Source organism: Galleria mellonella, unplaced genomic scaffold (genome assembly GCF_026898425.1).
Source record: "Galleria mellonella isolate WM207_F2 unplaced genomic scaffold, CSIRO_AGI_GalMel_v1 utg778, whole genome shotgun sequence".
Classification (NCBI taxonomy): domain Eukaryota; kingdom Metazoa; phylum Arthropoda; class Insecta; order Lepidoptera; family Pyralidae; genus Galleria; species Galleria mellonella.
Window position 1 is genome coordinate 1876512 of NW_026442150.1, and position 26893 is coordinate 1903404.

Below are 26893 nucleotides of genomic sequence, written 5' to 3' on the forward strand. Positions count from 1 at the left end.
GTCTTTTGTGAATTTATCTTGTTCTTAGTCTAAACTAGACAGTTCCAACTACTTATAGAATAATACTTCCTCATTATTGTGTGTTTGTTGTGTTTTGCTATCTATAGAAATAAAATATATGTATATAATTGCAGCATGCTCTCATATCACCGTAAATTACGGATAATTCCTCTTTTTACGAATTTCATCAAATCTTAACTTTATATTTTTGTTACTTGGTAACATTATATCGAATCGCTTACAAAATGGCGGACCTTGCGAAATTATTCTTCGCTTTCGGTTAGCGTTAATAAAAAATAGGATTTTCCTATAATTATATTGTGATAATTTCAGTTTTATTGTTGTAGTAGTGTTAAGGACAAAATGGAGACTTCATTAAACAATGGCATGTGCCGGTGCTGTGCTTCAGAAGGGACATTTAAAAACTTTTCCAACACCTATCATTGGATGGGACAAGAGGAGGTCTATGCCGACATGTTGAAAGAATGTTTCGATATTTCTGTGAGTATTCGTATTTTGTTACTTTGCCATGTTCTCTTTCATTAAAAATATGAAATAGAAATGTTCTATAATATGTTAACTAAGGTTTTGTGTCAATGGAAATAGCGGTGTTTATGAATCGATTTTACTTACTTTGTTCTCATTATTTTGTTTGATACATAAAGCCGGTTTTACATATTAAACTAGTTCACAATACTAATTTCATATGTAAACCTATCGTAATACATGTATTATTTCCATGACACCAGAACGTATTTGTGCGTTGATCCATTTAAAAAAAAAAAAAAACTTTGTATACTTAGTGCAGCTGTTTTTTTTTTAATGGATAAAGTGGTCTGTTTAAAAAATGTTGGACTTTTTAATTTTAATCATTTAATATTACAATATAATTTAAATTGACTTCTACTAATTGTCTAATAAGAATCAAGTATATTTTAATTAGATATAATTTTCTTGTTTATAATTTTTTTAATGCATTCAATATAGTTGTTATTTATTTATTTATAAATTTTATTAGTGTTCAGTATGATAATAAATGGTAACCCTGCTTTGCCTATTGATATTTACTGGTGGAGCACCTATGATCACTCATCTGTTTCATTTATTTGCACCTATGATCCTTGATAGGTAAAGATGAAACCAGCGGGTCTACCATGAAATGAAATTTCGAAGTTTCAATTTCATGTTTTTGTTTATACAAAAATCGGATCAATAAATGGAGTTTAACATTTCGTTCGTCATACATCCTATCATAAAAGTCCAAAGGAACAATATTTTAACTTTTTTAATATTTCCAAACAACATGTATTATTTAATTTTAACATCAAATTTGTGTTTTGTTTTGCTCTGAAATTTCAGAAAACATTTCATGGTAGGCCCTCAGATTAGTTAGCCCATGATGTAATGGTGAAATAATGCCTGCATATTTACTCATAGGACTGTTTCATTCTGAAGGTATATGACATTAAAATTACTGCGTGCTACCATAACATTTCTAATTCCTTTAAAAATGGCAATACAGAATGGTCAAGTGGTGGGTAGACATAGCTATGAATTTTTTTTTGTTTTTTTTTTCTTTCTCTTTGTAAGAAAGACTCTGTTTTCCGCACTTAGCCTCTAAAAGCCTCCTTTTCTTTCTCTTTATAAAGTTTTTTATTCATGGGCCAAAGCCAAGTGTTTCAATGGAATCCTTACTCCTTTTTAAATATTTTTCTTAATTTCCTCAGTTATATCTGCAATCGGTCAAGAATTATGAGCAGATGTGTTATTTATGAATAACAAAAGACTATTCTCCCCAGTGGTATTTTTTCCCCCCATTTATTTCAGGCTGTATTCTTTGGTTCCTGAATGTTGTGTTTTAAATATTTAAGTATCTAACTTATTTTAACAGTTAACCACATCAGAACCGGGCGAAGAAGGTGGCATATGCGAGGTATGCATTACACAACTCCGCAATGCTGCCAACTTCAAGAAGCAAGTTCAGCACACAGAGGAACAATTTAAAAGACGATTAGAAAATAAACTTTTTAAAAGTAAGTATAAAATTTTATTACCTCATTGGTGTGGAGGTATGAAAAAAAAATTAATAAAAAAATGCTTAATAATAAAATCTTTGATATCTTAAATAAGTTAATTTGAAAAAAAAAATTGTTTTTCATTATTTTTTTTTAAATCCTCATTGCCACCAGTTTGATGCCCCTTGACATTTTTTTTATTGTTTTTTTTTTTTGGGACAATTTTTAATTACATTAATTTGTGTTATTTATAGTAGTATGTATTTATGAAAATAATTATTTACATAATAATTATTTAAATAATATTCATAGTACAAGGTCAAGGTCTGCTTAGCTTATGATTAGATTGCACAGTGTAATGTTGACAGCAGTATTTATTTTTTTAATTGACTTCAAAGAAGAGTAGGATATTCTCTGTATGTTCTATTTTATAACTTTGTTCTCTTAGCTTTTTTTTTTTTTTATACAACTTAGAATGGCAAACAAGCTGACGGCCCACCTGATGGAAAGTGGTAACCGTCGCCTATAGACATCAGCTGTTGGTCTCTTTATAAACCAATTTAGAAAATACTTTTTTTTTTATCTGGAAAGATATATTTTTAGATGGGTCAGAAAGAGATATCATTAAAGTCAGCTCAAATGATTTTTTAAAATGGTACATGGTCAGGATTATGCTTAATTCAGTTTTGTTACCATTGATGTTAATTTTTTTGAGATTCAAAATCTTATTTCTTTTATATTCAATACCAGTGTCATAGTGGTAGGCGTGTTGTTTTGTAAATGAGGTCCAGGGTTTGGTTCCCGGTTGGGCCAATTCGTATACTAACTTTTCGGAATTGGCTCAAGTCTGTGTGTTCGGAGCTAAGCCCTAGGATGTTCGAAAATGGCGCTTCAGAATCGACCCCAATATTTACTTTAATTCTAACCCCCTTATTCATAAATGTTAAGAACCTCCTTGGTTCAATGGCAGGCGATATGTATTCTAGCAGCGCTTGTCAATGTAAAATAAAGAAAAATAATATTAGAATAAAAATGACTGATTACCCTTTTGTCTTACATACTATGAACATTGACTGAACTTGCTAACTGACTAATATTAACTAGTGTAGGTAACCAAAATCCTAGTCCTGGTTTTCCTTAACACTGATCCTGGTCCCGGCGTTGCTTAATACTGGTGAGTGCTACTATCAATTTCCTATATTAATAAAAACGTAAAACTTCTCATATACCCACTTTAGCTATTGAATTTGTTTTGTCTCTGGCGCTAAATTCCTATTTTGAAATAAGCTGACAAAACCTTAGATTACTGTTATGTGTATAGATTGATAATGTGGAAGAGTAAAAAAGCGAGATAAATAGAAGGCGGGATAAGAACGAAGTATGCTATGTCTATGGACAAAACAGTGTAAAAATAGATTTCTTTTAGTTTTTATTATTAAGACTGGTATTTTTTTTTTTTCCTACACAGGTGATGTAGTAAAAATAGAAGCGGCACCACTAGACGAAGTGAACAATTCGGACAACGATAACAACCTGTCAGATAACTTCTCCGAACTTGGTGAGTCACCTTTATTGTTTATTTACCGTAGAATCTCGATTATCCGTACATCAATTATTCAAAATATTCGATTATCCGGACTTATTCTTCACGGCTCGAATTACTGATACGAGGTCTGTCCGGAAAGTTCGTATAAAAGTGTTCTGGAATGCGAGAAAGAGGAGTGGGGAGGCCAGGTAAGCGCAGGACCCCTTCCTTATGTCCCTAACAATGCTTCAGTTCTGGTCTGACCGCCGTGCGGTGCGAACTGGCTTGTCACGCCATCTGTGAAGTTACCTCTTAACGAAACCCCGTCGGCATGGAGCCCGCTTCCGTTGAAGAGCAGCGCGTCGTAATCAAGTTTCTCTCGAAACTCGGCAAGAATGGCCGTGAAATTTTTGCCGATCTCAGAACAGTTTATGGGGATGATGCTGTGAAGGAACCAACCGTCCACAAGTGGCTAAAAAGATTCAGAGAGGGCCGAGAAAGCGTTCAAGATGACCCACGTTCAGGACGTCCTTCCACTTCACATTCCGACGAAAACGTGGAAAGAATTCGAACTTGTGTTAATGGGGACCGTCGTTTAACGGTCAGACAGGTGGCTGAAGAGCTTAATTTGGGCAAAACCGTGGTCCACGAAATTCTAAGAAACGAACTTCAAATGAAAAAAATTTGCGCCAAGATCGTTCCCAAGCTTTTGTCCCCGGATCAAAAATCACGAAGAGTTGCTTGCTGTGAGGACTGGTTGGAAGCCGAAGAGAATGGTGACTTTTTGAACCGAGTCATCACTGGAGATGAGTCTTGGTTCTACGAATTTGATGTCGAATTAAAATCCCAAAGCAAAGAGTGGAAGACATCCGGGGAACCACGAACAAAAAAATCAAGAAAATCCCGCTCAAATGTCAAGACAATGTTGATTGTTTTTTTCGATGTTCGGGGGATTGTCCATCAAGAATTCGTCCCTCCAGGCCAGACAGTTGATGGAAAATTCTACGTCGATGTGCTCAGACGCCTCAAAGCTCGTGTGGCACGAGTTCGTCCAGAATTGGCGCGAGAGGGGCGTTGGATTCTTCACCACGACAATGCCCCTGCCCACACCTCTCTTGTTGTCCGTGAGTTTTTGAGTAAAAATTCCATTACGGTGACCGAACACCCCCTATTCGCCGGATTTGGCCCCGTGTGACTTCTTCTTGTTCCCAAAAACCAAATTGGTACTTCGGGGGCGGCATTTGGGGGACATAAATGAGATAAAAAAAGCTACGACGGGGCAGCTGAGAAACCTACAACCAGAGGACTTTCAAGGAGCCTTCTCACAGTGGAAACGGCGTTGGCACAAGTGCATTATGTCACAGGGGGAGTACTTTGAAGGGGATAAAATTGATTTACCTGAATAATTGTAAAATAAAATTTTTAAAAAACTTTTATACGTACTTTCCGGACAAACCTCGTATAGTATTATTATTATTGTTTGTATCGAAGCATTTGACGTTCCATTGTTTCTGCCTACCCTAATGGGAGACGAGAACTTTTAATATATCTTATATTTAATTTTATTACATACTTTAGCCATGCAACGCAAGTGACAGACGAAATCAGAGAGAGATATACAATATGGCCTGCGCCGAGTTATTCTCAAAGCGATAACAGATGGCGCTACGTGTCCCCTTTACATAAATGTGATTATTAAATTTAACTTAATTACAACAGTAATAATGTAGTAAATAGGTATTATTTAATCCATTGTCTTTATGGTTTGTTTTTTTTTTATTTATTTATATCTTCTAAATCACTGTTCCAAATTTTTTATGACATGACTAATACTAATACTAAGGGGTAGTATGTTAAAATATCTTGCGACCCCATATCCTCCACGGTTTCGAATGTGTATGAATTTTATTATAGTGCAATTATGAAATCCGTACAGTTGTATTTATATTTATAGTTAGGTATCGATAAAATAAAATAATACATAATAAAGTATCTAAAACGGACATGTAATCGATGTCTGTTATAGATACTTCATTACGTATTATTAATTGATTGATGTATTTACGGAACTGTTGAGTTTTCACTGCTTCGCGCCCTTCCGCGACTCCCTTGTAGAGGCTCGGGGACCCCCCAAGGGGTCGCGACCTACGCTTTTTTAAACACTGCTCTAAATGAAGTATTTAAAACCCTTTATATAATATATATATATATATATATATATATATATATATATATATATATATATATATATATATATATATATATATATTGCTTGACTTGACTTTGAAATCGATTATCCGGATTTTTGATTATACGGAAAATAGCTCTGGTTTTATTTGTTTCGGATAATCGAGATGCTACTATACTAGTTTTTACCGGCGACTTTGTTCGCGTGACCGAGATATGTTCCCTGACCGGGATTCTACATTCTATATATAGTACGTGTATACCAAATTTCAACTGAATTTAAAAAGAAAGTAGTTCTCAATTCGCTTGTATCGTTTTTATGTTTGTCACCTCATAACCTCGTCAATTGTTAACCGATTTGAAATTTATTTTTTTTAATTAAAAGGTTATTCTCACAAATTGCTTCTATAGAAATTTTATCAAAGTCGGTTAAGTAGTTTAGGTTTTAAATAATTTTTTTTTTATAGAACACAGAAACGCACGAACAGACAAATATTTATTTTCGCATTTATAATATTATAGTAAGGATTTTAATGGGTGATAATGGAATAGTAAGCTTGTCTAACTGAATACGCGCTGGCAGGGCACCAGTGAGGGATGATAGGTGAGAATGAAGGCATGTCAGTTAGCCCATCGTGATGAATACACCTGGAAGGGGGGAAAGGGATTGTTAGTAATGGAGAAAGAGAATCCCATTGCTAGCAATATACCCAACCAGGTCGACCTCCTCGCGGTTCCCCTTGGAGACTATCATGGTTAATTCCTAATGAATTCATCACGATGGGCTAACTGGCCTGTTTTCATTCTCATCTATCACCCTTCACTGGTGCTCCGCCAGCGAATCCCGTTAGCGCAGATGGGGTTACCATACCATTTTCACCCATAAAAAAAAAAACACCTGGAAATTAACACTATAGTTTCCATGGTCTGCATTACTAACAAAAACAGCTGAATGGATTAGAATGAAATTTGGTACACGGATAGATTAATATTGACGCATAATTTTTTTTATAACACGGGGCAAATGATGGTAAGTGACTATCGCCGCCCATGATCGCCCGCAATACCAGAGGCATTATAGGTGTGCTTCCGGCCAACACTTTACTATTCTGATCTACGCGGTTAATGTCGCGGGAAAAGGCTAGTATCAATATGAGGAAGTAATTTTACAACAACACCAATGATTCCAGAATTCGAGTTGCCGATCAAAAAAGAGACAGAAGAGCCAAAGCCCAAGAAGCGGGCGGCCAAACCGACCACGTCGCGGGCAAAAAAGCCCAAATTGGACGACGGCGAGCCATCCACCAAACGTAAGTGAATAGTTTCGTTATTAGTGACACTGGTTGTGTGTGCACGCGGCTTTGTGTCGCCACCGATGTAGAAAATTATGGCTGTAAATTGCGATTCCTTTGCTCTTAAAAAAAATGTACAAGCATTTGGCGCGAATTCGTTTTGTTGTGTTTTTAACTAATCTGTACCGTCAAACGTCATTTGCCTAAGCTATCTGAGAAATGTCGCATAGAATATGCACAAAAAAAAATTATAAAAGTGGATGTCTCAACTGGTATATTGATGTACGATTTGATTAGATTGTTATTAGAAACAAGACAATTTCTTTTTTCAGAAGTGGGATATCAATATAGCGTTTTATTTGTATTATATTAATTGTTAATTCAATATCATTCTCTCTGTCTACTCCGTAAAAGCGACCAGTATTAATGATATGGATTAAATAAAATCCACCATCATACAATATTGCTTATCATTTAATAACTGGTCATGTTATCGTTCCATTTTCAATCTATTTGCATTTTACCAAAAACATTACGCAATGTAAAATAAAAAAAAATATAATCGAATTAATCGTCTTCTTATTTTGAAATCGTTTAAAAATAATTTTATTGCTTTCCGGTAATTTGAATTACGTTTTATGTCTCCATTGATAGGTGTTCTAAATTCAAACTTGTTTTTTTTTTTTTCACACGTTTTCTGTAGTGGTTTAGACTGGCGTGCACACACAGCCATTGTTTCACTTTGATAGATATTTGAAAAGCAACATTGATTTACACTACATACATTCATTTAACATCCCACCGTTGGTCGTTTTGCCTCCAAAGACGACAGGTAGTTTGTCGAATGCTGCTCAACTGAGTTGCATTTGTTTATTACAATACTTATTTCTCTTAATGTCTCATATAGTGCTTCATCTATAAACTGTTCGAACATTATTAATTTATTTAACTCTTCATTGCATCAAAAGCATAAAAATATACAATTAGAATTAAACATTTCAAGTGAAATGCAGTAGCGTAAAATACAGATTAAATTATATACGTAAAGGTACAAAAGGCGGTCTTATCGCTAGGGCGATCTCTTACAGACAACCTTAGATGCAGCTCTTCAAATATCTATCATATAACGTAATTATATTTATTTTATTTTAATTATAAGTAATGGTTCTGCTTAATTATATATGTGGACTTATTAATAGAACAAGAAACCGTTTTATTCTTTATTTTACACAAAAAGGTATTGTATCAGAATAATAAATATATTAAAACATATCAGTGCACAAAGGCGAGCATATCTCTGAAAGAGATTTCTTCCAGCAAACCCAATCTACACTAATATTATAAAGAGGGAAGTATTGTATTTTTTTGTGTATGTTTGTAATGAATAAACCCAAAAACTATTTTGCCGATTTCAAAAAATTTTTCACCATTAGAAAGCTACATTCACCCTGAGTAACATAGGCTATATTTATTGCTAGAAAGAATTAGGGGTCCTTACTAAAACTTTAGTAGCATAACTCAAGGTGTAAAAAAATGCTATAAAATATCTGTCGTCGCGTGCGCCGCGGAAACTATTGGTGATAGAACAAAAGTATGTTCTACAATATTGGAGAAAATATCAATAACTACAAAAAACTTGGCGATACTATATGTCCAACTATTATCGTTATGTCACAATAACCACTTTTTAAAATATTGTAAAAATGTCCACCCGTGCGAAGCCGGGACGGGCCGCTAGTATGAGATAAACTGATTTTTCTGGGTGATAGATTATGACAAAATTTTCACAGTGAAAAAAAAATTCTAACGAAAGTAAATTTTTAAATAAACTCTTTTTGTGAGGCACTCCTTCCTGCAGTGCCAGACACGTAGGTTAACGTAACCACTTCTGGTAGGTTAACGTAACACTAACCGGTTTTGACTTCGATTTTCAATTAAGTGAAAATGGAATGATAACATGATCCACGCTATTAGCACACTTGTGATCTACCAATAAGTGATGACAGGTAAAGTCAGGTCAGTTGGCACATATGTGGTGATAAATTCACTAGGAATTAACCGCGATTGTTTCTAAGAGTATCCTATGAAAGAAGATCTGCTAGAGTATATTTTTTTCAAACCTCCTCCCACATATTGTTGATTATAAATGAAAACTTGTTTCTTGTTGTCATTTTAAAATAATAAATGCAGGAATGAATGTACATTCCAAATAAAAATCATAATATAATTAAGCAGAACTGTTTAAACTACGTAGCATGATACTATTAAGCCGTCCAGAATATATCTTTCATACTATAGCTTATTAACTATTTCTTACATATTTTAAATCATATGAGACTGCACTTTAATCTGACGATAATTAATTGGGTATTGACCCAATTATTAACCCTATTTGCATTGTATGTAGAATCTAAAATGGATTGACCATTATTGAATTTCGGAAAAAATGTTAGAACAGAAGCTTCAACTACGCCCAACTGAGAAAACCAAATCTTAACTAAAAATGTTTTTAAGGTTCCATTTATGTAATAACGGAGCGTTGATCTACTATTTTGTTGTAAAAGTGGCCGATAAATATTACAATTTATAGTTAGGTTGTTAAAATCCGGCTTGAAGGACCAAAAGATTTATTTAGAAATTTAAAGTTCTTGATATTCAAAATTAAACTTACAAACCAAAGTAGCAAAGTTTAAGGTAAATAAAGCATAAATAGGAATTACAAGTTAGATATTGCTGATAATTTTGATAATGTCCGCTTGCAACATAAAATCTCTGTTTTTACTGTCGTTTTGTTAGTTTTAGAGTAGTGAAACGTGTAAAACTGGAACGTAGCGTAAGCAAAAATACTTGTACGGTTTTACCCAAATACTATTAAACTAAAGAGGCATACGCCCAAAACCCGGTCCAAACCAAAATGGCCGCCAATAAGTTTTGCAAAGCGTACGGTTTTTTCACCGACCAATGTCTGGCCAAATATTTGGCTATCGAATGTAATGTCTTGCAGTCAAAAGGAAGTATTTTCACGATGTGCCAAATAACATTTACGTGATCTCGTATAAAGAATATGAACTGGACGGAATGTAAAAGATGAAGATGAATCCTCCTTCTGTGATTAGAGTTTGAGATACCATGATGAGTACGATGATGGCTCAGTGGAACAGCCATGACATACGACTGGAATTGAGGATGTGACGTTTAATTGCGATGGAAGGTAAGTTTGGTTTCTCTAAAGTCTCTTGTTGCAAGACCCGAGGAGATTAAAGAGTTTCTATTATCGCGGATCAAGTATTAAGTTTATTGTTTAAAATAATTTGCCAGTGATAAGGTTGTAAATAAAAAAAATAAATACTCGATTGTAATTTGCTGCCTTGACTTGAACGTGTTAGGCATTGGCATCGAATCAAGATTACACCGAATACTCGAAATCATGTTGGATCGATTAAATCAATTTGACGATTATTCGATACGATTTCGCGGTTGGTAAATTCGTCGAAATGGTACCGTCTATTTGACGACTATTCAATACGATTTTAATTATCAAATTCGTCGAAATGTTATCTTCAATTTGACGGCTACTCGATTCAGTTTTGATTCGATTCCAATTCGTCTGATTGCGTCAAAAGTTAGTTTGCTGTAAATTAAACCGTAAAAAAACCTGTTTTGTTGCATAATCTTATCATGAAATATATTTGATACAATTTTGGGTTTTTTTTTATAATTTTACAGTATATTTGATAATATCTTCCACAAGCGATATTTCACTTAGAGAGTTCATCTATTGTTTACCGAAGTGTGGCAAAGTCGCAAATATATATAAAATTCTCGTGTCACGGTGTTTGTTACCAAACTCCTGCGAAACGGCTTTACCGATTTTCATGAAATTTTGTGTGCATATTCGGTAGGTCTGAGAATCGGCCAACATCTATTTTTTATACCCCTCAATGATAAGGGTGACCCACCACTAAAAATTTTTTTTTTATTTTTTTGACAATTTTTTTTATTTTTATTTAAATGTGATTTATCATTGAAAAATACATACAACTTCAAATTTTCACCCTTTTACGATCAACCCCTGTTTTTTAAGCGCGATTTTTATATTCCGCAATAAGTGGTAAAACAACGTTTACGGGGTCAGCTAGTCTGTCTATAAAAATAAAAAAAAAAAACATGTTTCAATATTTCGGACTGATTATTTAACACGTTTAAGACCGCATTGCAAAATCGTATTTTACACATATGGACCGCCATTTTTTTATAGTTAATTACGTATATTAATTTTTATATATTTTTTTTTAGTGTACAATAATTCTGTCAAATTAACAAAGGGGGAGCGGCGAATCGACTACTGTATATAAATTGTATTTAAATCATGCCCACCGGTGTACAAGCGGTCCCCAAGTAAAACATGTCGTGTGCCCACTCGTGAGTACGCGGGCTGGTAAAGTTGTTGCATAGTGAGACTAGAGGGAGACTTTGTACAAAAGTCGATAGCTTGGGTACCTCTGTCCCATTCGTGTTTCAACCGTGAAGCAGTTGTGTTTGCATGGCTATGTTTCGGTTTGAAGGGTGGGATATGGCGTGAATTTACAGGGTACAGAGGAATAACACTTGAGTCCTCAGGAATGGCAACGCATGGGGGGTATCATGGGCGAGACAGTATACTGTTATGTCCATGGTACTGCTCATGTCTATAGGCGACGGTTACCACTTTCCATCAGGTGAACCGTCAGCTTGTTTGCCATTCTAAGTTTTATAAAAAAAGATACCAGCGGGGTATCAGTGAGAGATGATAAGTGAAGATGAAGCAGGTCAGTTAGTCCATCGTGATAGATTCAACAATGAACCAATCGCGATGTTTTCCAGGGAGAACCGCGCGGAGGTCGACCTGATAGGGTGTATGGTTAGTAATAATGTTGCTAATCGCCATTACTAACAATCCTTTCCTCCCATTTCGACACATTAACACCACATAACATGCCACATGACACCAAGTACGTGCAGTGTTGAATTAACAATGAATTAATAATCTTCTTGATAAACAAACAATTTCCTTACTGTATTGCACGCATAAACATATGTGACTTCATAAGGTTTATGAAATAAGCGCGAAAGTTTGTGTTTTATAAGGATTACTAGCGACTCGCTCCGGCTTCGCCCGGTTGTAATGTTGATACTAAATAGCTCCGCCGGCCCCCCATTACATTACGGCATTACATTAGAAACCTCTAAAATTATCAGTGTTCCTCGACTATATTATGCATGTATTATACATATAAACCTTCCTCTTGAATCACTCTATCTATTAAAATAAACCGCATCAAAATCCGTTGCGTAGTTTTAAAGATCTAAGCATAAATAGGGACAGACAGCGGGAAGCCACTTTGTTTTATACTATCTAGTGATTTAGATTTATAAATGTATCTGTGATTTACAAATAACTTAAACTATGCGGATTTCCTAATTTGCGGTTGTAGCCCACTCATACATGAACGATATATCTCCTTTGGAAAACACACTCTGTATCCTGAGAGGATAAAAAACATCGCTACAAGAAACACCTTAAAATTCCTATCACTGATAGGAATTAGTAGCGAACTTCAAAAAAGGGCGAAAACAAAAGATCATGGAAAGGTCGCAGAGTCACAGGTTTATTTTGGAAAAAGCCCGTCTTTCAATAATAATAAAAAATGCGGATCTAATGGAATCAGGCGTCTGCTATAGGTCGAACTTCTTTTTTTATTTGTAAGGCATTGTGTGCATCTTTAATCCTGTATACTGATTGCTGCTGACCAGTATTTCTATTTATGTATTCTGAAATGATTTTAATGCAAAACGCCCGAGTAATCAAGTGTATAAATAAAACGTAGTTATTGTAAGATTAAATTATATCTAGTGTTTGGTTGAATCGATGTTATGTATATTTTATTATTGTTGTACCATTATTATGCTTATTTTTAAATAAAGAAATTACTTTGGTTTTTCTTTGTTTTTCTCCAACAATTTGTCATCTAAACGTTCCTAATTTCTCAGTGACTGATTGAAATACGAAAAAAAATTAGAAACTGAACGCCAACCAACACTCGAAGCAAAGAACGGCCCTAACTATACCATAATGATAAGAAGAGATAGAATGGAGCAAGATAATGAGATGTGATCGTTTCTTGTTATAGGAACGGATGGCGACGCGCCCAAGCGCAGAAAAAGAAAAAAGAAAGGCGACGAAAGTGCGACACCAGAGCGTGTAGAACACAGAGTCAACCTTACGGCAATACTACAATATTCCAACGCTAGCCCATTCAGAGATAAGACGATACGCGGTTTCTCCTGTCTCTACTGCGCCAAATCCTTTCAAAACATCGACGATCTGAGAGCGCATACAGCTCAGCAGTCGGAGAAAGATAAATTAAACACCATGATAGATTACAAACTCAGTTATAACCCCATTAAAGTTGATATTACAAATCTCCGGTGCACCGTTTGCGATGTAGCAATGAACGATCTTGCCGATTTAAAAGAACATTTAATCACAGTACACAATAAAACAATACACAAACATATAAAAGACATAATACTGCCGTTCCGTTTGGAGAACGGCCAAAACTTCACGTGTGTGATCTGTTCTGTTGTTCATATATCGTTTAAGAACTTATATCACCACATGAGCAGTCACTATAGGAACTATTGTTGTAAGAAGTGCGGTGCCGGTTACATAACTATAGCGGCTCTCAGGAAGCACGGAAAGACGCACGCCCAAGGCATCTTCCCTTGTGGCTACTGCGATAAATCGTACACGTCCCTAACCAAGAAACGTAACCACGAAAAGGGGGTGCACACCGGCGGCTGGCTCAGGAACAAATGTCCGCATTGTCCTGAAATCTTTGTGAGTTACTACGACAGAAGTGAGCACTTGGTCAAAGTGCACAACGGGACCCCTGTCGTGTATCCATGTAATGCCTGCAACAAGACTTATAAGAAAAAGTTTGAGCTGAACAGGCATATCAAGCACCATCATCTGCAGCAGAGGAGTTATTTATGTGATAAATGTAACGCCAAGTTCTTCTCGAAGCGGGGCCTAGCTGACCATTTGTCCAGGCATTCGGGCGGGGAGGTGTTCCCGTGTGATGTATGCGGTAAGACCTTTTCGCGGTCGAGAACCTTGAAAGACCATATGCGCTTGCACGACGACGAGAAGAGATACCAATGCGAGGTTTGCAAAAAGACGTTCATGCAGAAATGTAGCCTCAAAAGCCACGTGCGCCTTCACCAGGACGACCTGGATATATTCAAAGAGTTTGATGACGTCAAGCATTTAATAGACAATAGAGAGATGACGTTGAAAGAGATTGCCGCCGAATCGAAGAAGAAAGAACGTGCGGAGAAGTTGATGGACTTTGTCTGAGTCGTGTGTCTTGATAGTGACGAGTTGTGTACAAAATTATAACGAATTCGCTGTCCCCTCTGATTGGTATTGACTAATGATCGATTATTAATTAATCGATAGTGTTCACTCGAATAATTTAAGAGCGTTCATATCTTTAATTAAAATGTCAATTGAGCAATAATATTTATACTAATCTGTCACGGATATTGATGACAAAAAAGTGTATTATTTGATTCTAATTTGCTCGCAGAGACATTACAGAGGGACACAACATTGACAGATGATTGCAACGTTGCCTCACTTTGGTAAGCTAAAGAATGAACACTGAAATATCGATTGGTGTATTGATAATATAGATCGATTAAATCGATAATACATTTATTTGAAATATATGAAGATTTGAGCAATTTAATCGATTTGTAATCGGTAGTGATGCAATATTATTATATCGAATATTTTATACTGGCATTTATCCGCGAAGTCTTCCGCGTGACCGGATATTTTAACCGTTTGAGTGCTGACGAGCACCATAGCGCAGGTACAATCAGTTGTTGTTTAGCTCGTTTAAAAAAAAAAAAACCTATTGAAATTGGATAATTTTTGGAGGAGATACAGTTTTTTTCAGAGACAAGGGTAAATGACATCAACACGACAAAGATTTCTTTGGCATTTTTAAGTAGATATGAGTAAAAATCAATGGCACTAAAACGGTTGTGGGGTGACGAACTAAAAAAACTCATTTTCACATTTATAATATTAGTAAGGACATTCGTATGAGTATTCGTAATCGAATAAGTAACCGATTATTGGATTACCAATTTATACTATTATCGTTTTATCCTATAGACTATTTGTCTTAAATCTTCATATCGACATTATCGATTTAATTTATAACACCTTAGTCGATATAATCAATTGATTCGATTTTAATCGATTAAACTATCGATTTATAATCAATAATGGTCATTAGACAACACAATAACAGATACGGGACTGCATTACGATAAAGTGTCTAATATTTAGAGTTTCGTTTTAAATTTAGATATTTTTGTAGAAGAGATAAAGGTCTAAATCGTCTACAAGTATCGTAGATTAGAAGAAGCATATATTATGTCGAATACAGTGGTTTTAGATGTTCTCGAAATGTTATATGGGGTTATTTTTGTAATGTCTGATCAAACGAGATTTCTTTTATAGTTGCAGCTATATTATGTTTTAAGATCTAGAACACACTTTATATTATTGTAATTTTATTTGTAATTATATAATAAAATATAACATTTACACAAAGTTGTTTTGTAAAATTAATGATCATTATTTATTTAATTACCTCTGTGATGCTGCAAATTGGGAATTGTTTTGCGTAATGAACTCCAAATCTCGGTAGTCTAATGAGCTCTCTCTCGAGGTTTTTTCAAGAGACTACAGCATGGGGTTCTTCAAAAAACGGGTAAAGAGGTTTCTTCAGGGTCGGCAATGCGTCCATAATGCCCCTGGTATTGTAGGTGTTCATATGCTATAGTAACCGCTTATCATCAGGTAGGCCGTATTCTTGTTTACTATCTCAGCGGGGATGCAATTTAGGAAATGAACTTTTCTAAATTAGCTCAGGCCCACGAGATAAGTGGTAAGTGAATCCAGCGATGAAATCGTTATAGTCAGCGGGTCCATGAGAAAGAATGAGATAGCGACGTCCGATGTCTCATTCCAACTCATGGACTGGCTAACGATGAGGTATCCATCAATGGGTTCGCTTGCCACTTGTCTTGAGATAGGGCCAGCTCTGGGTGTCTCTAGATGTTCGTCGTCTGGTTCTCCATAACACGGTATTACAGCTTGTTGACCAACCAGGCTATTAGTGTAATAGTTTTATCATCATCATCATCATCATCGTTATTTAAGCGGTTTACTACCCACTACATAGCCTTCCCCCTATTAGGAGGTTTGCTAATAATTGTTACGCTTGGGCGGGCGACTTGGTAACCGCAGTTAGGCTTTGGTGATGTTTTAACAAGGGACGCTGCTGCCCATCCCTCCACTATTAAGATCCTTCAGTGTAATTGTGTAGCACAAATATTACGATAAATATATACTGGATGAGATTTCTTGTGAAATTAGTGGCAACGATAGCTATTATTCCAAAGGGCGTTATACGTATCGAGCCAAATATGGTCACCTCTCCAAGTTGAGCTACAATTTGAGGGAATTTGCCAATTGTCCTGTCGTAATATGATTAACTGACTTTGCTAACATGAAACGACGATTTTACCTCTTAAAACTGGTTGAGCTTATCAACTGCGTTTACTTTCGGAAATAGTTTAGTTTTATACCAATTAAACGCTTCGATTTTTCCAATACCTGTGTTCCTATCCAAACATTTGATCTAATCGGAACACTCAATATAACAGTGATACCAATAATTCTTATGATTAAGAAGACTAAACGGCGTGTGAAAGATTGTTTTTCTTTTATAGGTAAGACTGGAGGGAAAAGACGGAAATGCACCATAAAGGAGGAGGGTGAGAAAGTAGATAAGCTAGTGTACCGAGAGAAACATGTGCCAGAGATGCAGAAACAGTGGCACAACCTGACAACACTACTCAAGTATTCTAACGCGACGCCTTTCAAGGACAGGAATGATGCAGGATATATCTGTGCCTATTGTTTTCAAACGTTCCCTGACGCGAATGTCCTGAGGAATCACACGCAGAACGACCACGTTAGGGAAAAGCCGACGTACAAAGCCGGTTCTGGTATGGCGAGCTTCGTCGCCTTCCTAGATATAGTAGATTTAAAATGCACAATATGCGACCAAAACATGGACAGTCTGAATTTTTTAACAGAGCATCTAGTCAAGGAACACGACAAGAAGTACTACCTCGGCGTAACTGATTACTTTCAACCGTTCAAGTTAACGAACGAGCAACAGATCAACTGTTGCTTATGCAACGAAGTATTCCACAATATGAAACTCTTGATGCAACATATGAATATACATTACAGGAACTTTATCTGCACGATATGCGGTGCGGGATTCGTGAATAGCTTTCGACTGAATAGGCACGAAACGACACATGGAAAGAAAAAATCCAGTTTTCCGTGTAGGCACTGTGGACAGGTGTTCGCGGCGGAGTCTAAACGGAAGGCGCATGTCAATACTGTGCACAAAGGTATAGCCGGTGACAGCGTCTGCCAGATTTGCAAGGCTAGATTCAAGAACTATTATCAGAAGACGAGGCATATGATGCAGGTGCACAACGTCGAAGGAATCAAATGTGATATGTGCGAGAAAAAGTTTAATTTGAAATCGAATTTAATGCTGCACATGCGTGGGGTTCATTTGAAAGAGCGGCCATACGAATGCTCGGTTTGCAGCATGGGGTTCTTTATCAAACGGCATATGCTCGGCCATTACATGGCAACGCATACTAACGAGAGGAAATACAAGTGCGATGTGTGCGGCAAGGCGTATGCTACACAGAACAGTAAAGGCAAGCACATGAAGAAGAATCACGGGATATCTAAAAGTACACAGTTGGCACAGAATATACCGAAGTGAAATCTCAGTCTTTGTAGAAACGCTTAGTAATGTACAAAAGAAAATGCCTACCGAATTAAATGTGTGAATTTTAGTTGCATTGCAAATAAGGGATTAAGTGATATTAAATTACTTCATGATTACTTAGCAGAATTTGCTCAAATGAAATTCCGCCTGCGCTATCGGTATACGCTGGCGAGGCACCAGTAAGGGATGATCGATGAGAATAAAAGCAGATCGAGCCCATCGTGACGAATTCCACAAGAATTCACCAAGGTGGTTTCCAGGGGGAAACGTATGGAGATAAACCTGATAGGGTATATTGCTAGCAATGGAGCTGTTAGATCTGCATTACTAACAGTAACTCCCCCCTCCTCCCGCCCCTATAAGACATTTGCTCTCGCAATAAACATCAGAGAATTATAAAGATCATGTGGAAATCTTTTTATTGGATAAAAATGGGCTGGTACACAGGTAGGGTGGGAATGATAGTTGGAGATGAAGATCAGGTATCATGACGAGATCATCAGGAATTGACCACGTTTATTTCCAGAGGCACCAATTTGGAATCAATTGCTAGCTCAATGATAATTGGGAATATTACAATAGCCTCACCGTAAAGGAAGAGGAAAAAGAATCGTCAGACATGAAGTTCAAATATGGGCCAAAATATGCCAATTTAATTCATGATCAAATATTTTAGTTGCCATAAACTTAGTGAAGTGAGCGCTACGTTGCCTACTAAAGAATCTCAAAATACATAAGTATGTATTATGTATTTAATAGCGCGTAAACGTCGAAATTATTGGTCTCAATACATTATCTAGTTCTCTATATCGTGATATTATTATATCTATTAGAATATATTAATCATATACAATTTTTAACTTAATTTAAATTATATTTCTTATAATTTATACTCTGTTTTTTATTTTTTCATATTCCTAAAAGTCTTTACCAGAGAGAGAGAGAAAATATCTAAAAATTACCTGTACTGGTTGTATTTTAGGTTGATGGACGCGATGTTGTTGTTACATCAACCATTATGTTTCGTACATAGCCTCTCCTATAAGGGGAGTTTTGCCAATAGTTGCCGCGTTTGGGAGGCGGTTTGGCAAACGCAGTTAGGCCTTTGGTGTTGTTTAGAGAGGGACGCCCACTGCCGATTTCTCGTCCATAAGCTCCCTTAGTCGCCTCTTACGACATCCACGGGAAGGGAAGGGGTGGCCTATTCTATGCCGGGACCTACACGACTATAAATATACTGTATTTGCTGTAGTACCAAGATATATAGCATTTATGAAACTGAACAATTTGTTACAATTAACAACTATTGCTTCTTGAGCATATTTCATAAAAACTAAACTCTATACAAACTTGTTTCAACAATTACACTATTTTGTCACTTTCATTCAAACTGAGAATTTAGCACAAAAGAAAGAGACAAAACAGTTCAATAGCTAAAATAGGTTTATGAGAGGTTTGACGTTTTTATTAATAATGGAATAAATTTCAAAACAGTTTAAACAAATAGAGTCTTACATACTAAATATAAATAATCTTGGAGTCCATGTACTCTTTATGTGCGTTAACTAAATCTCAAACGAAATTTAGGCTTTATTTTCATACAAATCATATGTAAATAATTAAACATTCACGAGAAAAATTACATTCTCTTCTCCAAGAATAATCAAATAAAAAAAAAAAAAAAAATTATGACTGTAAATATAATGCAAAGACAGAAACATGAAAGATGATTTTGCAATTTCAGAGATTTGTATGCAATCTTTTTTTTATAGGTAACCAACGAGCTGCAGTTGAAACTGCAGCAATCAATACTAAAATCGGAAGTAGGATAGTTTTTATAGATAAAGATCCTTATAAACCAGATGCAGAAGTTACAGATTGCAAAGAGATTATTAAACAACGTTACAATATTAGAAATTTATTGAAATATTCAAACGCTACCCCTATAAGACGGTGGGACGACGTTGGTTACTCGTGTTGTTTCTGTGATCAACAATACAAAGATCCTGCTGAATTAAAGAACCATAATATACAGGATCACGATGACGCGACCAAAGAATAGTTTATAAAGAGAATTGTATTCGTTTATAGTGAAACTCGATATTACTTCGCTAAAATGCGAAATCTGTCATGCGGATTTTACTAATCTAGATTGTCTAATCGACCATCTACTTAGTCACGATGTAAAAATGTTCAAAGACATCAAAAACTATATGTTACCCTTTAAATTTGATGACGTTATCCTCAAATGTGTTGTGTGCCGTAACGTGTACTCCAAATTCAAGGTTTTGCAGGAGCATATGCATATGCATTACGTGAATTATACTTGCGATACATGTGGTGCGGGGTTCATTAATCGAAGACGTCTGACTGGTCACAGCCGAATACATAAAACCGGAGTTTTCAGTTGTGGCTACTGTACGAAAGTGTGTGATATAGTTCGCAAGAAGCAGTCTTACGAACGAAACGTCCATTTGGCTTTGCCGTATAAATGTGGGCATTGTAAAGAGAAATTTAAAGACTATCATAAAAAAAATCTCCATTTAAAGACGGTTCACAGTACTCCTCCAATGGAATGCCAAGCGTGCAGCAAAATCTTCCCGTCAATGCCTGTCTTGAACTCCCACAAAAGAAGGTACCATTTAATGGAAAGGCAGCACAAGTGTACGGGTTGTGACATGGAATTTTACACTGTGTCAGCCCTCAGAGAACATATAGTGAAACACACAGGTCTTAAAGAATTTAAATGCTAAGTGTGCTTCAAAAGTTTTGGGAGGAAACAACATCTGAAGGAGCATATACGGATACATTTTGAGGACCGTAGATTCAAGTGCGGCCATTGTGACCTTTTTTTTTTTTTTTTCCGTGTGGAAAATCTTCGGAAAGACCGTCCCATCTGCCGAAGGGAGGGCAGCTGGGGTGTGTGGGATTCGTACCCACTAAAAACCACACGACGTACCTCGAGGCGCTTATGTTGGATCCCGGGTTCCCGTTTGTACAACTACCGAGTATCCAACGCGACGGCCCGCCCTGTAGGTTTTGTAGGGCAGGCCTCCTCTCTTAGTTAGGGTGGGGAATGTCCCTCCCACCCTACCATCACAGGAGGGCACGGATACGTGCGCGCACCTCCTAGGGTCATATGAAGGGTGTGCCTCCTCAAGGCAACACCTCGACCCTAATGGGGGGGAAGGAAGAGGCAGAGTTGGGCGCGCCCCTTCTCCTTCGTCTGGCTCGGCGGCGGCGCATGACGGGAGCGGTGGGGGCACTCTCCCGCTCTCGCTCGGCCGCCTCCTTCTGCGACATTACCGCTTCACAGAAGGTGAGTATTACATTTCACGACCTCTCGCTACTGACCATCCTCCGAACTATATTCGGCAGCGAGAGGTCACCCCCCACTTCCGCAACCAGGACGCGGCGCTCTGCACTGAACGCTGGGCATTCCTCTAGAACATGTTGTGCCGTGTCCCGGTCGCAACCACACTCATGGCACTCAGTTGTCGGCTCTCTTCTCGCAATCTGACACAGGTACTGACCGAAACAACCGTGACCGGTCAGTATCTGTGTCAGCCGAAAGGTCAGTGGACCTTTGCGCCGCCCGCTCAACCAGTGTTTCAGCACTGGGCGGACAGCCTCGACGGTCCTCAGGCCGGCCCCTGGGTCGGCCAGCCTCTCATTCCACTTCTCCAGAAGGATCCGCCGAGCGCAGGACTTCCGTAAACTCATTTCCCTCTCGGTGGGGCACTCGCCCCGGGAACGTCGCTCCGCGCGCCATTTGTAGATCGACGCGCGAGCTTCTGCCTCTAGGTCCCAGGGCGGGGACCCTGCCAGCACACATGCCGCCTCGCGGGAGATGGTACGATATCCCCTAATGACTCGAATGGCCATGGCCCTCTGTGGCCTGTTGAGGCAGGTCACATTCATCCTATTTAAGGCTCCCGCCCAGATGGGAGCCCCATATAGGGCCATGGATTGCACTACCCCCATGTATAGGCGGCGACAGCTATCTCCTGGGCCCCCCAGATTAGGCAGCAGCCAGCTGAGTGCACCAGCCGCCGCCATAAGGCGGGGGGCCAGATTTCTGAAATGAGTTCGGAAGTTCCACCTGCTGTCGAGGTCAAGCCCCAGGTAACGCATGTGAGACTTGACCTCGATTCTGTGTCCACTGACCATCATGTAGACTCCTGGGGGTGGCGCTCGCCGGGGGCCATGAAAACAAATTGCCTCCGACTTTTCGAGCACCACCTTGAGCCCTAACCGACGTATACGACCGACAACTAGTGCCACGCTCGCTGTGGCACGACGGACAGCCTGCATGAAGTCCCGTCCCCGGGCAGTAGCCAATGTGTCGTCAGCATAGCAGACGACACTTGTGCCCGCGAGGAGTGCGCCCCGCAGAATCCAATCATAGCCGACGTTCCACAAGGCCGGTCCCAAGACCGCACCCTGCGGAACGCCGCGTTGTACGTCCCTCTGTACTATCATACCGTTTCGCCCGACACAGAAAATTTCCCGGTCTTCGAGATAGGCCCCGATTATATCCCGAAGGTAGGGAGGCACTTTATGATATTCGAGTGCCTCCTTGATGACGGCAAAGGGCAGGGTGTTAAAGGCATTCTTGATGTCCAGAGAGACAGCCAACAACACCCCGCCCCGGGAAACCACCTCTTCCGAGAGGGTGCGAACACGCGCAAGCGCGTCTATGGTCGAGCGACCCTTCCGGAAACCGTATTGGTTTGGGGACAAATCAGGGCCATCCTGGGTCAAGTGTTGGACGAGTCGGCGTACTATTACCCGCTCAAAGAGCTTACCGACCTCATCCAGCAGCACGATCGGGCGAAACAGCGAGGGCAGAGGGGTGTTCGCAGAGCGACCCTCCTTCGAGAGCAGGACAACCCTGCCCGTCTTCCACTTTCTGGGAAATCGTCCCGACTCCAAGCAAGCGTCGAAAAGACGCCGGAGTCGGTCCCCAAGGACATCCAGGGCCAAGACCAGGACCCGGCCAGGGACACCATCTGGCCCGGGGGCGGTACTCTTCCCCCGGAGCTTGTCCACGGCCAGTGAGAACTCCACTGAAGTGATCGGCGGGGCCCCAGCGTGTTCGGTGCCGCCGCCCTCTTCCTGTCTACGGTTCCGCGGCACCATAGGAGGAGGCTGATATTCCGGTTGTTCCGGAAACAGACCGGTTAGCACCTCCTCCAGTTGCTGTGGCTGGAGACCCTCAGCCGCAGGTGGTGCCCCGGAGCAGAGCTTGCTCCTGACTTTCCTATAGGGGCGCCCCCATGGGTCTTCGTTGAGAGTTCTCAAAAGTTCCTCTCTGGCCCTAACCTACGGCCATTGTGACCTAGCATTCATTTATAAGAGCTCTAATAGGACATTTACTGTCTAAACACAATGAAAATCTCTGAAATAACATGTTCATAACAAATCTTAACTTTTTGCTCCTTACTTCGTACGCGTGGATTTCAAATATAGGAAACCAAAGAAGTATAACACCTCTAATTAGTGTTTCCAAATAAAACTATATCAGTAGGATTAATCTTGAAATAAATTCCGATAAATCGATTTTGACATATTTTTTTTTTTAATTGGTGATAATGGTATGGTAACCCCGTCTGCGCTATCGGTATACACTGGCGGGGCACCAGTGAGGGATGACAGATGTAGATGAAAGTAGGTCAGTTAGCCCATCCTGACGAATTAAACTAGAATTAGTCACGATGGTTTCCAGGGGGAACCACGTGGAGGTCGACCTGATAGGGTATATTGCTAGTAATAAGGCTATTTGACCCCATTACTAACAATCCCTTTCCCCCCGATTTTGACATTGAGACTTAGCACTCTTATATTGCAACACTAGCGACAATGGTTCCATATTGTTCTGATCGATGCATATTAGTGTAATTTACCAATATATACTATTGTAAACTGATCCTAATTACAACCTAATCCCTAATTGTTGTTTTGGTACATTGATTTATTTGATATATTGATTAATTGGGTATAATATTGGTTTAAAATCGATATTAGATTCAAAAGTAGACCTGCTAATTTTAAGATAGACCTTCAGAAATACAACTTTGAAAACTGCATCTAATGTGGTAGTAAAAAATTCTAAGAATTGTTGTTTTAACTTTTGTTGCCCTTTTTAAAACTTTCCATATTGGTATGTTTTTATTTTGTAGTTTCTTTTACGAGGAATGATGCAAATAAAATTGTTAATTTGTGTTTTGCATATTTATCGTTATTATTAGAAGTAGTATTCTTTACAATGGCTAAATCCAAATTGGTTTTGTTGCCCATATATTGATTGTTCAAAATAAAACTAGTATATCTATGTCTCTTAATTTGAGACATTACATAAATATGAGTACAGTATAATTAACAAAAAAAAAATCACTCCAAATGACTTCATTCTTAAAATTGAAATCTAGTCATGCACAAGGACCTCGGCGGCACAAACATAAACGGTGCAAATACGTCGATGTAATTTTCTTTGAAAAGAAATTTTACAATAACTTGGCGATACTAATGATTACGTTTAGCATCCTTTTGAGGTAAATTTAATTAAGTATTCTCGATATTTTCGATTGGTTATTATTAAAAGTGCTTTGATAGCGAACCGAAATATTCATTATTCTATTAAATGTGTACTTAAAGTTGGTCACTAAACAAAATTGGACACGAAATACTAGATGGCGCTAGAACCGAGACTTGTGATTTTTATTGGGTATTTTGTAATTTTGAATTACACGTTTTACTAATAGATATCATCATTATATCAGCGGTCATAGGTTTTACCCATAAAAGGGGTTTTGCCAGTATTTGCCACGCTTGGCAGGTAGGTTAACAACCGCATGATTAGAACTATACAAGGTTAATATTAGAACTATATAACATTGATAAAGTCGCAATACGTACTAGTATTATCACATTAAATAAAAAAATTATTTAAGTTTCAATTAACTGATTTATTAGTTGTGTTATGTAGGTATGTACGGATAATGAGTTTTCTTACTAACACAAGTTTATAATCTTTATATTTAATCTCTGTTCAAGAAATGGCAATATATTCTGAAGATTTAAATAAAAAAAAAAAATAAGAGTGAAGAAATTTTGACTAGTCAGTATTATAGTTAATTCTAATATCTAAAATACTCCGGAGTAAGTAAATACAATAATATTTACTTTTCTTTGTAGGTGACCGACGTAATGTCGTTGGTAAGAGCAAATCTCCAAACGATATTAAGAGTGGTACAAGGAAAACAAAAAAGCATTGGGAGTTCGAACTGAAAATGACCGAGTTGGACAAACAGCGTGCGAATATCAGAATGATCTTGCAATATTCCAATGCGACACCGATAAGGTGCCGCGGTGGTATTGGGTACGCGTGTTGTTTCTGCGCTGATCAATACCCGAACCCTGCGGATTTGAAAAACCACACATTAGAGTCGCACGACGACAAAACAAAACTTAAGTTTATGAGGGAGAAAATGATGTTCTCCTTTCTAGTCAAACTTGATATTACGCAGCTAAAATGCAAGTTATGCGAAACAAACATAGAGTCATTGGAGCAACTCACCGCCCATCTAATTAATGTCCATGAAAAGAAAATATACACAGATATAAGAAACCATATAATGCCCTTCAAGTTTGACGACGAGTATTTACGCTGCATTATCTGTAGAGGAATGTTCAACAAATTCAAAGCTCTTCAAGAACATATGAATGTTCATTACAGAAATTTTGTTTGCGACGTTTGCGACGCTGGTTTTGTGAATCGCCACATACTGCTTAGTCACAAGGAGACCCATAAACTCGGAACGTTCAAATGCGATTATTGTCCGAAAATATTCGATACCAGACGCAAGAAAAAGTCCCATGAAAAGTCTGTTCACATAACATCGAATATGCTGAACAAATGTGGATACTGCAACGAAAAGTTTAAAGACTACAGGAAGAAAGACGACCATATAGCCAAAGTGCACGGTGTGCGTCTACTAGCTCTCAAATGCCAAGCTTGTGATAAAAGTTTTGTTAACAAAACCGCCTTCACGATCCATACAAAGAGAGATCATTTGATGGAGAGACCTCATAAGTGTTCACAGTGTGAAATGACTTTTTTCTCGAGCAGCGAGTTACGTGATCATCTAGTGAAACATACAGGGGAGAGGCGCTTCCAATGTAATGTGTGCCATAAGTCATATGGTAGAAAGAAGACATTGAACGAGCATATGCGTATCCACATAAACGACCGTAGATTTAAATGCGAACATTGCGGCTTAACGTTTGTACAAAAGTGTAGTTGGAAGGGGCATGTGCGTTCTAAACATGGAGATCTTGTGTAACATATTTTTCACTTATTTCAATTATATGAACTTTGCCATCGGCGTAATATGTTTTTATCCATTTTATCCAAGATTTTGGCTTTTAAAAAAAAGTTTTGCCACCGGCCACTTGCCTAACGTCAGTTTTCTTTGGATATAGTGTAATACGTATATATTCGGCGAATAATCAACTATTCAAAAATACTTCTAAGTGTACTTGAATAAAAATATTTCTCTTTCTTCTTTCTACAGTTTTTCACTTCTTCAAAATCTGATTATACAAAAGTTTAATTGGGATGTACTGTGCATACAAATATGATAGTAAAACTCATGTCTAAATCCGTCAAGTGATTTATTAGGATTTTGATTTTGTTCCTTCTAACTCTTCTACTTCTAAAGTAAGCAGGGAAACTATTTAGAGATTATAAATATATTGTGATATATTCTTCATTATTAATTGTATATATACTGTAAATTTATTATATCATGTTATTTTAAAAATAAACTTTAATCTTGTTCTTATATTCTGTTTTAAAATGTATATATAAAATTTTACTTGTAAATAATTTTATATTAATATAAACCTATCCAAATGTTACTGAAC

The 26893-nt window shown here is 37.7% G+C and overlaps 1 protein-coding gene across 1 annotated transcript; it reads left to right on the top strand.

Moving 5' to 3' along the window:
* The first annotated feature begins 70 nt into the window (after nt 1-70).
* Nucleotides 71-26845, top strand: LOC113510180 (uncharacterized). Its single transcript, XM_052901206.1, is given in 14 exon segments — nt 71-501; nt 1892-2033; nt 3484-3573; nt 6918-7037; nt 13190-14412; nt 15985-16027; nt 16875-17955; nt 18948-19047; nt 19692-20035; nt 20037-21028; nt 21127-21284; nt 21956-22090; nt 22244-22991; nt 25163-26845. Coding segments are annotated over 14 exon segments (6462 nt in total). The 5' UTR covers nt 71-363; the 3' UTR covers nt 26311-26845.
* The last annotated feature ends 48 nt before the right edge of the window (nt 26846-26893 follow it).